This window comes from Diplotaxodon limnothrissa, linkage group LG6 (assembly GCF_057381915.1).
Source record: "Diplotaxodon limnothrissa isolate DT_005_m linkage group LG6, D_limnothrissa_male_GT1.1, whole genome shotgun sequence".
NCBI classification, from domain to species: domain Eukaryota; kingdom Metazoa; phylum Chordata; class Actinopteri; order Cichliformes; family Cichlidae; genus Diplotaxodon; species Diplotaxodon limnothrissa.
Window position 1 is genome coordinate 12,433,308 of NC_140601.1, and position 17,082 is coordinate 12,450,389.

At 40.7% G+C, this 17,082-nt stretch overlaps 1 protein-coding gene across 1 annotated transcript in view; it reads right to left on the reverse strand.

Annotated features, from left to right (window-relative positions):
* Positions 1-17,082, reverse strand: part of mslnb (mesothelin b) — a 33,364-nt gene that overhangs the window by 3,069 nt on the left and 13,213 nt on the right. Inside the window, exons 25-58 of the mRNA XM_085355664.1 lie at positions 16,537-16,637; positions 16,321-16,439; positions 16,041-16,217; positions 15,914-15,945; positions 15,716-15,813; positions 15,458-15,474; positions 15,345-15,366; positions 15,233-15,260; positions 15,049-15,133; positions 14,145-14,291; positions 13,820-14,031; positions 13,614-13,717; positions 13,250-13,368; positions 12,981-13,136; positions 12,530-12,744; positions 12,361-12,446; positions 11,886-12,022; positions 11,678-11,803; positions 11,410-11,600; positions 11,236-11,330; positions 8,686-8,813; positions 8,455-8,582; positions 8,252-8,369; positions 5,704-5,922; positions 5,435-5,605; positions 5,160-5,309; positions 5,004-5,068; positions 4,715-4,844; positions 4,228-4,307; positions 4,017-4,146; positions 3,680-3,870; positions 3,452-3,542; positions 3,209-3,338; positions 510-691 (exon numbers count right to left, since the gene is read on the reverse strand). Of these exons, the coding sequence (XP_085211790.1) occupies positions 510-691; positions 3,209-3,338; positions 3,452-3,542; positions 3,680-3,870; positions 4,017-4,146; positions 4,228-4,307; positions 4,715-4,844; positions 5,004-5,068; positions 5,160-5,309; positions 5,435-5,605; positions 5,704-5,922; positions 8,252-8,369; positions 8,455-8,582; positions 8,686-8,813; positions 11,236-11,330; positions 11,410-11,600; positions 11,678-11,803; positions 11,886-12,022; positions 12,361-12,446; positions 12,530-12,744; positions 12,981-13,136; positions 13,250-13,368; positions 13,614-13,717; positions 13,820-14,031; positions 14,145-14,291; positions 15,049-15,133; positions 15,233-15,260; positions 15,345-15,366; positions 15,458-15,474; positions 15,716-15,813; positions 15,914-15,945; positions 16,041-16,217; positions 16,321-16,439; positions 16,537-16,637 (4,180 nt within the window). The remainder of the gene's footprint in view (positions 1-509; positions 692-3,208; positions 3,339-3,451; positions 3,543-3,679; positions 3,871-4,016; positions 4,147-4,227; positions 4,308-4,714; positions 4,845-5,003; positions 5,069-5,159; positions 5,310-5,434; positions 5,606-5,703; positions 5,923-8,251; positions 8,370-8,454; positions 8,583-8,685; positions 8,814-11,235; positions 11,331-11,409; positions 11,601-11,677; positions 11,804-11,885; positions 12,023-12,360; positions 12,447-12,529; positions 12,745-12,980; positions 13,137-13,249; positions 13,369-13,613; positions 13,718-13,819; positions 14,032-14,144; positions 14,292-15,048; positions 15,134-15,232; positions 15,261-15,344; positions 15,367-15,457; positions 15,475-15,715; positions 15,814-15,913; positions 15,946-16,040; positions 16,218-16,320; positions 16,440-16,536; positions 16,638-17,082) is intronic.

Below are 17,082 nucleotides of genomic sequence, written 5' to 3' on the forward strand. Positions count from 1 at the left end.
CAGATGCTGATGATATCACTTAACCTTGTAAAGCCCGAATCATGAGGTAATTGCCAGGAAATTATGTATATTGTTTTAAAGTGGAGTGTTTATTGAACCTTCCATTTGGATCATCTTTGCTACATCTGACATTCCTCTACAATTTATTTAGGTTTATCAGCAGAAACAAAATTGACCTGGTGATGTTGAGGTCTTAAAGACTCACAAAAGCCATGTATGACACATGGTATCACAGAGTTAAAATTTAAGGCTTAAATAATAGAAGTTGTCAGCGTTGCAGACTTTGCATGCCCTCCCTGTGTCTGTGCTGGTTCTCATGCTTCGTTCCAAAGTCCAAAAACATGCACGGGGTTTGGTCGAATACTGATTTTAAACTGACCGTAGGTCAGAATGTGTGTTATGTTTTTCTGAATGCTTCTGTGTGTTACACCTGCTCTCCAGGAGGGGCCTAACCTGCCTCTAAATCTATGCCAGCTGGGATAGGCTCCAGGAGTTTTTTTGCCACTTACCTCTCGCAACTTGCTGAGAACAATCTTTGTGTAGTTCTGCTCCTGCACCTGGTTAACGAGGGCATCCAAGTTGTCTTTGACAATGGTGGAATTGAGGCAGCTGGTGAACTGACTTATATCATAGTTTAAGGGGAATGTTAGATTAACGATAGTAACACGGGTTATGAATCCCAAAGTGCAGGCTGAAACACAGAAAGAGAAACAATTTTTGGTTAAACAGTAAATTCTCTCTGGATTCTAATACAGGGGTCGGCAACCCTGAGCATGCGTGCCAGAAGGGTTAACTGATGGCACCATCGCTGGACTGGTGATTTTTCATTTTTATGGGCCGATGATTTTTTTTTTGTCAACGCTATAAACAGTGAAAGTGGTGGATTGGCCAGATGCTGGTCGATGTGTAAAAATAACTCAGTTGTTTGGTGGCTATGACGGAGCTTCCACAGAGGCCAGCAGGTGGATGAGGGAAAGGGGAGTCAGGAGGAGGAGAGACCCGAGGCGGCCGCCGGTCCGAGTGTCAGGTGAACTGAACTTCAGGTAAGAAGTTATGACCTGCAGTCTATCTGGGTCAGATATAAACCAAGTTTAGGTGCAGTTTATTTTCGTTGTGCTGACTTTTTACCGTCAGTTGCAATAACTCGTACTGCGTACTAGCTAGCATGACGGAGTTTTTATACAGCTGAGTGGGTGCTATGATGTTACTGATAGTGAACTTTATTTTATTCATAAGTAGAGATGGGTATTGATAAGATTTTCATGATTCCGATTCCATTTTCAATTCTGTTCCACCTTTGTGGGCGACCATGGCTCAGGGGGTTGGGAAGCGTATCTGTAACCGGAAGGTCGCCGGTTCGATTCCCGGGCTCTCTGTCCTGGTCGTTGTGTCCTTGGGCAAGACACTTTACCCTACCGCCTAGGGCTGCTCAATTAATCGAATTTTAATCACGATTACGATCTGGGCTTTCAACGATCATTAAAAATGACTGAGCCGATTATTAGCCCCTCCCTCATTTATCCGCGACACCTTAAAGGCCGGTCCGTGAAAATATTGTCGGGCATAAACCGTCCGTGGCGCAAAAAAGGGTGGAGACCGCTGATTAAGAGGACCCGAGGGAAGCTCGGAAAGCTAAGCAGAAGTTATTTGGAGAGTGACTGCCGTTGGTTGAAAAGAGAGTTTAAAAAAAAACTTCAGTGGTGTTGCACACTATTTTATATTATTTTTTTAAAGTCATTGTTAACCCTTTAAAGCCGGTCAGAGCAGCACGCTCCGTTTTGCGTAACTATTTTTAAATCCCTGTAGAACCTGAACCGTGTAAGCTAGCGCAATAATTTGTTTTGCATATGAAACCGGAGGAGTTGTACTTACATCTGATGCCATCAGCTTGTCCTCGGTCACGGTTTCGTTCCACATATAGCTTTGCAAAAATTGCATAAAAAGCGCTTGCAGGAACAAAAACATAATATTCCAGAAACACGTTTTGCCGTTCCTATCAGCTGTTCGTAACACTTCCCACAGTGAAATGATGCACCTGCTGTTTTCTTTGCAAATTTGCATCATAGGATTGTTTTTTGTTTTTCCTGCAATATATAAAAATTGCTGTATCTCCAAAATAAAACTATGAAGACACTCAAAATAAATTTCCTGTTGTTGTAAACTATTTTTTGCAACTTTATTGTATTTAAAGTTTTGAGGGATAAACCTCTTAAATTTCTCCAAGTAGAAATATATGTAAACAAAACAAAAGCGATTTTCAATTTTTTTTGTAGTTTATTGCACTTTTTTGCAATTTATGTAATTACTATGGACTTAATGCATACATATTATTAAAATATGGGCTATAACAGTTGTATTGATGTATAGCAACTTGAAATGCTCCCACAAATGGCACTACAGCATGTAAAAAAATAATATAAGCTCTGGTGGACTTGGTTCTATAGTAGGTCTTAAAGGGTTAAATAAATATCGTCAAATAATCGTGATCTCAATTTCAGTGAAAATAATCGTGATTATCATTTTTGCCATAATCGAGCAGCCCTACTACCGCCTACTGGTGTTGGCCGATGGCGCAATATGGCAGCCTCGCTTCTGTCAGTCTGCCCCAGGGCAGCTGTGGCTACAACCGTAGCTTACCTCCACCAGTGTGTGAATGCGAGAGTGAATGAATAGTGGCATTGTAAAGTGCTATATAAATCCAATCCATTATTATTATTACAAACCCAACAGTGAGATCCTAAGAGATCCACAGCCTATGGCTCTTCAATGGGGTCTCACAGGTCACTCGGAGACCTGTGTCTCTGAGTGGGAGACCAGAGATCACATTAACATGTGTATCCCTGTATTAACAAACATGCCATATTGGCCCAGTTTATTTTTCTTATCATTGTTGTGAGGAGACTATAAATAGCATTTGCATTTTCTGTTGCACAGTTCATTTACTGTTATTGATAAAAAGTCTTTTTTTTGTTTCAAAATACCTGATAACTATTCGCTGATAGCTGCCAACATCTGCGACAAAATATAATTGTATAAAGTTGTTCTATATAGTGTGTAACTGTTAATATAGAGTGTTATTAAATTTATTGCTAATGCAATCATATGGCACACTGACTTCTGAGGGAATTTTAGATGGTACTCATCATCAGAAAGGTTGCCTACCCCTGTTCTAACACATGGGCCGAGCAGTTGACAGAAAGAAAGCAACCTGGAGATCGCTTTGACTCATCCGGAAGGGACGTCTTTATTGCGCTCTTCAGCTTCCCGATCTTCTGACTGTCCACGTTGTTTTCCTTGAGAACACCCAGGAAGTACCTCAAGTAGTTGTTCTTTGTTTTCTGCTCACAAGAACAAAGGGAAAGAAGGAAATGCGCATAAAGAACAAGGTTAACAGCAAAAAACAAAAACCAAAATCAAAAAATGTAAATGTTTGCGGTCATGTATTACTCACAGTGTTGAAGTGATCATAGAAGGTTGAAGACATATACAGCGGCAGCATCCCGAGGTCTTTCAGAGTTTGCTCAGTCCACACTGAAGGAGCTCTGGTTATCACGAAAACAGAACGGTGATTATTATTATGAAGGACAGAAAGGGCCAAATGTAAAAATGTAAATCTGCTGACAAGGAAACAAATAAACAGGAATGAAAATCTGCCACAGCGGTGAAGCGTTTTGCGTACCCATATCTTGTGTTGCCATTAGTTATTCGAGCCTGAACAGCAGCTGCTTGAGCAGAAGTGAGGCTGGGGCAGCTTTTGAGATTTTCCAAGATGGATGAATCTGAGTTTAGGATGTAGGACGCATCCAGGATGCAGCACATGTTTCCCAATACTGATATTTCATCTTTAGTTAAGCTTGTGTTTGTTATGCCCTTTGAAAATAAAAGAAACAGAAATTCATTTCAACTCAAAATATTAAACAAAACCTTAGTGTGATGACAGTTATTTCCATTTCATGCAATTATTAATACATCTAATCTTTAGAGCTCAAGAAGTGATGTGTGGTTCGAGGACTCACCAAGCAGCTCTTTGCGTTTTCAAACAGGGCAGTGCGCTTGTAGCTGAGCGCTGCAGAGAAGACAGAGAAGTCTGCATTTCCCAACTCTGTGAAATAGGCCCTGCAGCTGGCCTGCGGCACCAGTGAGTAACTGCAAGAGGAAACACAAGTGTGACAAGCTGTAGCATCCACCATTCAGCTTTAATTCAGAACAAACAGACAGGATTCTTACTCATAATACAGCAGCACATCTGGAGGGTAGAGGTTGAAGTTGGCAGCATCGTCTTTAATGTAAGTGTACATGCAGGTCAGCTGTTGATTAAAAAAAAAGGCAAAATAATTAGCACCTTGTATCGTCCCCGTTTATGACGGAGAACATGTGTAAGAAAGCTCCATGACTTGTTGGATGGTAACGCATTTTTGTAATTTGCCTTCTCCACCAAAGCTGGAAGTCTGCACTTTAATCCACTGTGGTGGTGTGCAGCTGCAACATGCAAAAATTGCATCTTTGTTCAAACATTTATTACCCTAACTCTATGTGCCAGAGTTATATACGGTGTAATCTATATAACCCGATTCACAGGGTATGTATATATTGTTTTAAGTGTGTTTTAAACAATTGTTAGTTTCTCCTTTGATGTCCAATATGTTCACTTTTTAATATTTGAGCAGATATGAAGGAGATTTTAAATATCCCATAAATGCCTTGAACACTGTACCTGAGACTCCACTAGTTTAACCTTCCTGCTGCCTGACCTCCGACAGGCTTTGATCAGGTTCTTGACTTGCTCATTGCCAATGTTCCTCGCTCCAGTGCATGTGAACCCTTGAAGCACAGAGGATGACAAACTACACACACACACACACACACACACACACACACACACACACACACACACACACACACACACACACACACACACACATATACACTGTTAGCTCTACTCAAACCCATTTGCAGGTTGTTTTGATTGATTTGATTGATCTCCCAGACTGATTTGAACTCACTTGTTTGGACCTCCCAGCTGTGCAGAGGCGCTCTCTGTAGCTACCGACTCAAAGAACAATTCAGCCTAACAAAACAAACAAACAAAAAGAGTCTGTAATAACAGGCATGTAGCACAACACGACAATAAAAACTAAGCTGAGGGTTTCATCTTCTACCTGCTGCGGTTTCCATTCCTTTCTGTTGAGTATGGTTATAACGTCGTTGCTACTGGAGAAGCCCACCAGCAGGGATCGAGGGATCTCAGTGGCCAGGTCATTGGGAACGTTCTGGATCACTTGCACGCTGCTGGTGTTCACTGATATGATCTGAGAGGAGATGGGAAGCATTGTGAGTTAACTCTCTGTGGAAAGCTTTCTATCTTTATCCAAAGCAGCTGATGGAAGTGTGCAGTTCAAATCATGCTCAAGTTATAACAGAAAACCTGTCATACCTGACTGACAAAGACCTGCTGGATGATCTGAGGACCAGAAAGGAGGTTTGCCACCAGTGAAGGAGTTTGGGAGGCACTTATCAGCTGATTACCAGAGATGCTCAAGAACACTCTGGAAGGTACACCAATGATGAGAGTGCCCAGACTTATCAGCGATGATGAGCTGTTGATCTGGTGGAAAGGATGGAAGCAGCACACGCATAAGTGAACATGACCACAAAGATGACTTTGATTTTTCTAAAGTCAGGATTCAGTCTAAAATCTGCAACCTGTATGATGCCCGAAGACAGCAGAGACTGGATGATGGTCATGGCCTGGCCTTCGCTCCAGCCCGTCACAGTGGAGAGAGTGCCGATGGAGTTTATTAAGTCCTGGGGTTTGATTGAGCTGATCTGATTCAGCGACATGCCAGTGCTTTGGCTGCCGAGGGCAGAAATGACTGTGGAGTCAATGTTCTGACCAAAGTTACCTGCCAAAGCAGCTGTGACCTTCACACGTGAGAGGAAAACTTTGTCAGTAGAGTCAAATTTATGTCTACAGTGTAAATATTCTGGGGAACAAAACTTTATCAAGTTAATAAAAGGAGAGCTTAGTGCTCTTTTATTCATCTTTCCATTTCACCCTTCTTAAAATCACGTACCGCCAGAACAAAGAGCTCTACACCACTCTAAATAATAAACATCAGATTCAAAACAGGAGCCTGCAAGTGAAACTAAACCCAATTTTATGTGGGTGACAAATTTAAGGAAATAATAAACTACTTTTTACCAAAATACCAGGCAAGATGCTGAATCTCTGAAAGATTGAAATCTTATAACATTCATGTCTAGTTGACCTTACCTATCCTGTATTGAATGTAGGTATGTGCATTTCTTAAGTTAGGTTCCCTTTCAGTCGAATCACTCGGTACTAGTGATGGGAATTTCGGCTTGGCTCACCAAAAAGAGCCGGCTTTTTTTGGCTCTTCAGGTTGTTTTGCTACTTTAAGTAATTTATTATCAACAATAATATAAAATTACGCACAAAAGGAATTACTAATGTTACAGAAATGTGGTTTTATTTAGGGCTGTTCGATATAACGATATATATCGGATGACGATATAAAAACATCTATCGTTTTATTTTACGCTATCGTTTGTTTCCTGGTGTCGCAAAATAAACTGTTTATGGCAATATTTTTTCACCGTTTTGATGGTCACTGTAGTGGCTATATTAATTTCTTAAAGTTCTCTCTTTCTCTTATATTTAATATAACCAAACTACAGACGGACAAGCGCCTGTTTTTATGCGTTGTCATTAGCATTAACGACGGCAAAACCATCGCATGTCCGCTTGTTTATTTTCCACATACACCTTTCAGAATAAAGCTCAAGATCCTGTTGAGATTTTTCAAAATAAACTGAATCATGTGAAAGATGGTGAAGGATGAGAAGCAAAAAAGAGCCATCAGCAATGTTAAGCTGCGCGCGTGCGCAATTGCGCACTGCTGGCACAGCCTCTGCACACAGAAAATCTGCGTTGCGCACAAAAAAATCTAACTTGAATTGGAATTAAAATTAAAACTTTAACAATTCTGTTTTGCAGTGTTAGTCAGTAAGTGACTGGCTGCTACCATATGGGATTAGAATGATGCCACCTTATCCCATAGTCCAGCCAATGATGCGATTCACATTCGTACATACGCAGCTAATCAACGTCATTGACAGGCTATGACAGCGTCCTTATGTGGCGACACTGGTGTTCCAGCTAGCAAAGCGGCGTGGCTGATGTGGAGTAGTGATGGTAAATTTGATTCTTTTTACTGAATCGAGTTTTAATGAGTCACTCACCAAAGTGAATCGGGTTTTTTGAGTCATTTGATTCACTGAGTCAGTTGACCAGAGAGTGCAAAAAATGTACATTTTCACTCAGACTTAATTTGTTTCTCTTTTCATGTAAATCTTACTTCTAGGATGAGTGATTGAAAAAGAAAAACAACTATTTTTAAAGAGCAAAAAATATATATTTCTAAAGGGAACATTTATTTTATTTATTTTTATTTTATTTTATTAGTATTTTCCTCAAATGTGTCAAATATATATTTTCTCATCTAAATGTCCACTGAGCTGTGTGCCAGGGGGCGGTAATGCCCCTTAACATTGGTTGCCAACCAAGAAGAAGAAGAAGAAGCTATGAGCCAGGAGGGAGGGGGTGAGTGAGTCCTGAATGATTCGCTTACGCTACAATTCAGCACAGGAAGGAGGGGGTGTCAGTGGAGTCAGTGGATATGAAAATTAGTGACTGTTGCTGGTATTTGTGCAGCAGCTAATTGGGCATCACCGCATACTTTTGTGCGGTCTTATCGGTTGGACGTTACAGCCCCTTCGGTGGCTCATACTGTTCTTTATGCTGGGTCTACCGCACACTAAGGTGGTGGTGGTTCAATTCTGGTTGCTCTGCAGGGCGTGTATGTATGTCCCATGTGTTGTACCGAGTAAATCGACTGAAAGGGAATGAATAGTTGTCTATAATTTCTGTTCCCCGAAGGAGAGGAACAAGGTACAACACAAGGTGGCCCCACTGAGCAGTTTGGGTCGGTGAAGAGCGGCTATCAAACTGAGGGATGACTGTGATGACAGTCCAGGCGGGGTTGTGCACATGTCACCACAGGCGTGAATAAAGGTTTCTTCAGCCAGGACATGCAAGGGCGTGATATCCTATACTTGTGTGTTGTACCTCGTTCCTCTCCTTCAAGGAACAGAAGTTATAGACATAACTATTCATTTTAGCAGCAGATTGCACACATAGCTGTTTTTCTTTTCTTTAAATGTTTCTTACTTGTGGGTCCAGGTCCGTACAGAGAACTGTGAGATTCTTCAGAACTATCATACTGTCGCTTGGACTCAGTTGGGTAAATGCTGGACCAGGAGCGACACACCGAAACAAGATAGGAAGGCTGCAAAGAAGGTTAAACAACACTTACAGAAAAATGCAGGATTTGTGGCTGGAGAACACAACATATTGTATAGATTTAAACTCACAGTAAGGGGTTGAAGTTGCTGTCCTGTTGATATAAAAGGGTGGTGTAGTACTTTGTGAGGTTTGCAGGTAAGAAAGAGGTGTTGAAAAGAGCGATGTTCTGAAGGTTCACTGTGAAGATCTGAATGACCTGCAAGGAGGGGAGAAAAGCACATCTGTAGGTCATGAAATGAATCCAAGTAGAAAAAAAAATCAGCGTCAGTTCAAAATTTACGCCAATGTTGATTCTTTACCGACTGAGATCCAAATGCCACAACATCGTCCAGAGTGAGGAAAGAGACGAAAGACCCGATGTACTGAGCAAACCAAGCTGTGGAATTCAGTTGTGGGTTGCTGGGGAAGTAACACTTTGGATTTGAGGCTAAAAAAAAAGATGTTAACAATAAATAATAATGATAAAGTTCAGAATAAATAAAAATACAATCTATTAGGGCTGGGCCATATCATAGCATTCACGGTAATACCGGTATAATGTCAGGCAATGATAAGAAAATTAAATATCGCAATAGAATATGGGTAAAACGCGCATGCGCAGTGCCTTTTTTTAATACGCACATGGCGGAAAAAGCGTGCCGCCGACAGAGAATGAGAAGGGTGAAAGCGGATCGTTGAATGAAACGGATAAACCAGAATTGGTTTGTAAAAATGCTGCAACTTCAGTGGTGTGGAAATTGTTTAGCTTTCGTCCGTCAGATACACAACAAAGCACTATTTTTGGTAGAGCATGCTAGCAGGCTGTTGTTATTACCGTGTTTTTTGGAAAATACGGCACACTTAAAATCAATCCTTTTCTGAAAATTTTTTCTGAAAATCGACAGTGCCCCTTATAACCCCATGTGCCTTATGTATGAATTCTGGTTGTGTTTACTGACCTCAAAACGATTTTATGTGGTACATGGCGCTCGAAAATCTGTGAAATGTTTTAGTACAACTTTGCTAAGCTACGAACCCGCACCGCTTGATGGATTGTTGGAGCATTACGGCTATCGTAGGCAGGAGCCTCGCGGAGTGATATGTACTGTGCTTCAACATAATATTACCGTATTGTGTGTGTATAACCTCTTTTTAAGTTTTGTGGATATTATACATGGTTATGCTGAGGATATGTCGGCCAATTTGTACTGGAAATGCCTTTTGGTTAAACTGTCAGCAAGGAATTTGCATTTGCACTGTTAAATTTTTATATAACTTTAATGCTCATAAAAAACAGCTGCTTGTTTAAGTGAAAATACGTTGATTTATTTTTTTGCACGAATAAAGTCGTGGACTTATAAGGTATTTTGTCAAGTGTCAATTATATCGTCAGTTATATTGTTATCGCAAATTTTCAAATGTATATCGTGATAAATATTTTTGATCATATCGCCCTGCTCTACAATCTATAATCATTTTACTCCAGCGTAGCGTTTTTTTAATTGCTGTGAATTCTTGAAGTCAAATGTAAAAAGTAAGCAATAAAAAATGATGACCATAACAAACTGTTACTACAGTAGCTGGCAGGTTTTACTGGAATTAACATTGTGATCCAACAGTTTGCCGATTGGTCTAAATATAAGCAAATCGAAAATAAGATGTCCTTATGGTTTATTTAAAATTGAAAAATATTAAAGCAGGACAAAGTTATAAAAGACAAAGTCTTTGAACCTTATTAAGAATGATGACGGGGACAAGCATCAGTGAAAGATTGATGCTGTCTTGCTTTTAACGTATTTATACTGTATGTGTACTCTATTGCCATTTTGTACTACCACTGTTCTACCTACTAAACTGTCTAAAGTCTTTCATCTTTAATAAAATGATCAACGTTCTGCTCTACCAGGTGTAACAATTGAGTTTAACATCCAGGCATCCATGAAAATGGAATTTATGACATTTAACGGAGTTAGAAGTTAGCAGGAAGTTAGCTCGCTAGCTTCTATCTAAATACAATATAGCATGTCCTGACTGCGGGGTTTTGGAAACAAATTAAAACGTACAGCTCTGTTATCACTTCCAACATAAATGAAGACAGAAAACTAAACAGCAGTGACATTTGTAGGGTTACTGAAGTAACCCACACTATGTAACCCGCTATGTTAGCATAATATAAACAAGCTAACTTTTTTCCACTCAATAAAAGTTAACGTGAGTGTTCTCGGTGGTCAGTAACAAATGTAATCGCATGGCAGGATGCTGTAAAAGGACCAAACTTCAGCCAGGAGAACAACTGAGATAATCCATCCACAATACGAGGTTAGTCATTCGTATACTGCTGCATGGGCTGGGCTGTAGTTACATCCTAAGGTTTTAAAAACTGAGCTTAAATAAATGATTAGTGGTAATAAAAGCCGAGGGAGGTCAACAGTGATCACTGACTGTTTTAGGAGATTTTTGAGATTAAATAGAAGAAAATACATTAAACATGTTAACAACACAAAAGCCATATTAAACTCAGACTACTTTAGGCCCGGAAGTAGGATTCATCACGTCATTACTTAACGACCGGATACCTTTTCTCTACTGTTACACAAAGATGAGTATTAGGTATATACAGATATATCCAAAGCACAGCAATCTATGGTGCTGCAAAATGAAGGGAAACTGAAAAAAATTGCAATTACCTGAATTTTGTGTACAACTAAATTTTCCTTTTAATTTAAATTGTGCTCAGGCAGTTGTGCTTTTAGGTGACATGTGGTTGCTGTTCAGTTTCATGTAGAATATAATTTGATCAATGTCTTTTCCCCCCCACTTGAATTAGCATCCCACTTGATCCTTGACCCTGGCATTCTTGAAAGACTTACTTGAGCCGACGTAAAGGTAAGTCCTGATGGTGTTGTACACGTCTCCCCTCACAAAGTCAGCAGTAGTGTAGTTGTATACCCCAAGGACTGAGACACTGAAACACAACAAATTTAAATCAGAACACAAAACAAAAAAACATATAAAGCAAGATTTAGTGCTGTAGTAAAACACACAGTTTTTGGAAGGCCAGGCAGGAGGTGCTGTTTATGACACTGGGACTGATCAGGCTCTTTGTGAGGAAGGGCAAGTAGTTCTTGAGGCGTTGGTCAAACCAAGCATCCACCTCCAACGTTTGGGTGCTGCTGAGGGCCATGGGCCAGACGCAGGGCAGGATGGAGCGCCTCACCGCTTCCGGCAGAGACTCCTGGAGGCAATGCACAGATTAATGTGTTTAATCATTGCATTGTGTTTGCATTTCTGCTTGTGCCTTGGGCTACGTACAGTTTCTAGAAACTGTGGTGTCTGGCTGTAGCTGTTGAAGAGCATGCAGAGCTGTGCGTTGTTGTCGACAACATTAGGACGTCGTAGATAATCCCCAAGCTCCGATGGAGGGATGGAATTTATGATCTAGAAGATTAGAAGACATAAATTAAGACATTCCCCTCTTGCTTTATCATATTTACTCCTGATATCTTTCAAGTCAACACACCAGACTCATTCTGTCAGGAGGCATGAGCGACAGGAAGGCGGTGAGGTTGGGAAACTGGAAACCCATGAAAGATTGCTCCAGGAAACCATAGAAACTGGTGTTGTAGCTGTCACTGTAGCAGCGGAGAGGTGTTGGACCTAGAGGAAAAGGTGGAGACACAAACTAGGTTATAATATTGGAACTTTGCCTCATGCTTTGTTAAGCCATCTGGAATAAAATAAATAAATAAAGTTTTACTTGTTGTTGTATTCACATAAAATGTGACAAACATACATGTTTAATGAAAAAATAACAAGAGCGAGCATAGGAGAAAACTCAATGTCTGACTCCTCTCTCACTTTCACAAGGCTGGCAGCCATTATGTTAAGAAATGTGAATGGGCTACTCGCTTACAGGAATGTTACAGCCCAATTTCATAAAGCATCCAACAAAAAAAATTAAAGCTGAGTTTACTGGTTTCCTGGGTTAGCTTTACCTCTGAGGGTCTGGAGGATTTGATCATAGATTTTCTGCTGTGTGTCTGTGCTGAGCGTTGAGATAGTCATGTTCAGGTTCAGTACACTGAAACAAAAAAATGCAAAGGTTTATTTCCAGTCAGATTGCTTAAATACTTCCATATATGGTGCTTGAAGCTTTGTGCTCACCCCAGCTGCTCAATGCTGCAGCTCCGTCCTGCCAGTATTCCGAAGTAAGGTGCAACTTGTCCTGGTGAAAGTTGTACCAGCAGAGGTGGCAGCCGGGAGGCAAGCCACACCTCTACGTCCGCATCACTCATCGAAGGAAGGGAGAGGTTTGCACGATCAAACACAACTTGCAACATGGCTGACCTCACGACTGAAGGCAATGCGTCTTCAGGAGCCTGTAGAAAAAACCAAAAGTAATAATCATGTTTTTTAGATGTAACAGGTGTAACAGGACCTTCTTCAACTTCTGTGTGAGAAGACTAACCAGAAAAATGTTAGAGTTTACCATCATTGCAAACAAACACAAAACGTATGAATGTTTTACATGTGATGAACAGATAAACTCAGCTTGACTTGACCTCTAGTATCAACAAAACACACCAGGTGACTTTATAACATGATGTATGCTCACCAGGAGAACAGATGAGAAATCATCAAAGAAGGCAGCCAGAGACTGGTCAGGCACATATTTCATCACCATGTTGACTTGCTCAGAAGTTGTGAGCTGGCCAGGTGTTGTGGACACCTCGGCTAGCTGTCTGACCGTGAGCTGTGACAGGGCTTCCATCTGCATATGCAAACACACATGTTGTCAGTGACAGTTGTGGTTATCACAGAGGGAAACCCCACCCCACAAGAAAACAGATGTAAAGACAGAAAATGCAGTGCATCATAACGCACCGCTGAGAAGTTGGAGTAGATCGTCTGAATGTCCTGGAACGTCGCAAGATAGGCAAAACCTCCCATGTTCACCTGCAGCCATTGTGCACTGGTGGCAATGCCTGAGCTGCAGGCGGGGTCTGAACCACAAACACACACAGAGGAAATTCAGCTTTATTGTGCTGAAGGAAAAGCATCTATCATACATTGTTATGTCACTTTGCAATACACGTGACCACCCTGGATTACTGTATTCCTGAATCCCACCAATTCTATCAACATGTGTGAATGTTGGATTAATTCAGATGTGACGTGAACAATACATAGACTGTAATTGTTAATAGGCTGCCATTGATTGTTACTGGGCTGTAATACAGCAGTGTACCTGTGCTGTTGTTCCTGGTCAGGAAAACCTTAATGAAGTGCGTGTAGACAGACACCTGCCTGGCAAACGTCAATTGTGGCCGGAGTTGACTCAAAATCTGCTGACTGAATTGAAATTGGGATTAGATTAATTAAAAAATGGCAGGCTTTTGGTATACCAAGAAAGGCAGTCACATTTGATGTAATTTGTATGGTCTAATTTCTTACATGGCCTGGTAGGAGCTGCAGGTCAGGTTCTTTGTGGAGATACATGAAAGGAAGTCAGGTGAAACAGCTGGCAGAAATGGGAGAAGGCGGCGGCCAAACCACGTCTGGATGAAGGTTAGATTATTGAGGGTGGCCATGCTGACAGTATCTATTCGGAGTTCTTGTATGGTGTCCAGAATCACGGACACTGCTGGGTTGTTGGCGTCCAGAGTCTATAACAAAGATCAAAATGTGATGTAACTACTGACTTTTCTTATCTTTCAACAACAGACGGTTTGCAGAAGGTTCTTCTCGTCTTACAAAATATTGTGTAATGCTTTCATACCGTGTTGACGAGCAGATCCAGAGCCTGGTCCAGGACCTGAGAGGTTTCGGAGAGGACAAGTTTCCAGACAGATTTGGACCCACTCGAGCTGGAGGAGTGGTTGCACTTCAGTATCATTGCCAGCTGTTCTGCTGTTATTGTTGACAGCTGCGTGACGACAGAGAACAGTTTAGACTCTACAGTGAAAGTGAAAACGAGCTGAATCACAGACGGCTGTTGACTTATGTGACGCTTTTTTTTTTTTTTTGCTTGGTCAGGCCTCTTCCGGGGCAAAGGGGCCTCTGGGCCTGCGGCTCGGTTCACTCACACTCAAACCTTTTGAATACAAGCACGCTGATCCACACAGGTGTCCACGCGGGTGTCCACTGTTCATAGACATAGACTACACCTTTATTGGCTGCTACTTCCAAGCACATTGTGCGCTGTCGGTCCTGCGTGCTACACAACAACATTCAATATTTAGTATTTACTGCTGTTTACACTTAGCTAGATTAACGTGACGGTGTTGTGTTTAGTATGTTGCTCTGGTTTTTTGCTTGTTTTCTCTTCTTTTTCTCTCAACAGGTGATCCAGGAGATTTTTTTTCTCTTCTTTCTCTTTTTAAGTGCCCTTCCTCACTGTCCCTCTTCCCTTCTGTTTTTCTTTTCCTTCATCTTTCTTTCTCCCTTTTCTATCCCTCAGTCATGTCTGTCTCGTCTGTAACAACTGAAAATAAAATAAAATAAATAATAACAACAAAGGTCGATCAAATGGACCAATACGGCAAGGCCGTGATGATCCATTTGGCAAAGTAAATCCGTTGGGTATCCTTGCTGGTCTTCAGACAACAATTCTGACGGCTAAAGAACCAAATGGGACAGGCAAAAAAATAAATTAATTAAAAAAGATTATGTGACGCTCTTACCGAGGCACAAGCCAGTTGCTCAACGGCCAAGTCACAGAGGTTTCCGCTCGTCTGTGCACTGGTGAGTTGGAGCTGCACTGCTGTTCTGTGGTTTCAAAATAAAACATGTGATTGGTACTTTGTTGACATCTGGGACAACGTTGCATAAAAAGTAAACTCTCCAACAGGTTCATGTAAATCCTACCTGTTCAAACCGATACAGATTTCCGTTTCTGTACCAAAAAAAGGAGAAAAAAAAGTTATAAATTGACAATAAAAAAATTGCATTTTTATGCATAAAGAAGTGGAGAACTTACCATTTGCCGTGCTGACATTACACTTGTAAGAGAAACAGACACAGAGCACATTACAAATCTACTATATTAAGACTAATGTAAGACAAAACAAATAATCTAAAACATACAATTACCTCTCCAATGATGCAGTCTGAAATAAAAACACAGGAAATGCAAATCAGTTTAATGTATTTAAAAAAAAAATCAGTTCAGTAATAAGCTACAGTTAGACTGGATGTTATTCCTGACGCTTGCTAATTATTGACAATTTACATTTAGCGTGTCCATAGAGTAGGTGGTGTGTGGAATAAGATGAAGCAGTGAAGAGACAAAGCTGGATATAAGACTTTGAGAATTAGTGTTCTAAATCTTTATGTTGATGTAACACTCACCAGGTGGTAGTTGGTGGGATAGAGCCTCTTTAGTCTGTGTGATAGTTGCAACAATGCCAAGAGAAACCACAGGTATGGCCAAGTCCAGTCTGGCAAACCTGTAACATGTAAACACACAGATTTTAATCATAGTGCCAGATTATATAAAAAAGTTTAACCACTTCAAAAGTGCCGAGTATAAGTAGATGTGAAACTCACAGCGTTTTGTATGAAGAGCAAGTGAAGTTTTCCTTGGAGGAGAAAGAAAGCAAACATCATTCATTACTTTAACAAGCACAGGAAAGTAAAAATGATGACTTAACAGGAAGGCAGCTGCTCTTTTTACCGGGTGAATGAACACGGTGAGGTTGGTCAGGAACTCTGTGAATTTATTCTTTTCAGCAGACACGGTCAGGTAGTCAAAGAGCGCGTTGATGATGACAGCTTTGTCCGGCAGATTTGGAAGCGACAGCGACAGCAGCTCTGCGCTCTGTTGTGCAGTCAGGAGTGTCAAGACTTCAATCTAAAAGGAAATACGAAACAAGTGAGAGTTATTTCTATTAGTTCACAGCTTTGTTTGTTTGTATTTTTTAAAATCGCGTCAATTAACCGAAGTCCCATCTCACAGGGTTGAATTGTGGGTTGAGATGGATCAGCTCAGTGAGCGACAGAAGTGCTGAAAATGGACCGAAATTCTGCTGTATCCACACTGCAGTGCTGTTGGAGGTGGACACACAGCTGGAATCTAGAAGAAGTTTTGAAAAAGTAGAAATAACTGTAAATGATTGATTTTTAATTTTATTTTTTTAGTTGTTAAATTAAAATACGAAGCATGCGCGTACCTGAGCGTGGCTGCGTCAGGAACTGCAGTATGAAATCCTGCAAGACCAACTGCTGCTGGTTTGAGGTCATCTGGTTAAACTGGCTGATAAACGTCTGCAGTCTGAAAATGAAATCACGGCAAAAAGAAAAAAAAAGAGAACTAACTAACCAATAACATTTTGTAATTGAAAAACAAATTTATATTTGTACTGCATGGATATAACAGAGAACCCTTTGGATTTTTGACTAAACCAACCGTTGTTGTATTGTTGTATTTCGACTCTTGATTTCAAATCAAATCAAATCAAATCACTTTTATTGTCACATCACATGTGCAGGCACACTGGCACAGCACATGCGAGTGAAATTCTTGTGTGCGAGCCCCACAAGCAACAGAGATGTGCAAACACAACAACACAAACGAGCAAAATACAAGAATGGCCAACCTGAAACTAATAAAATTTAGTCTCATCTGCGTGCCTTCTACACTTCCTGTCCTACTTGTCTTTTTGTTCTTGATGTTACAGCGAAGGTTGGTTTACTTTCATGCCATGTGCCAGCTTTAC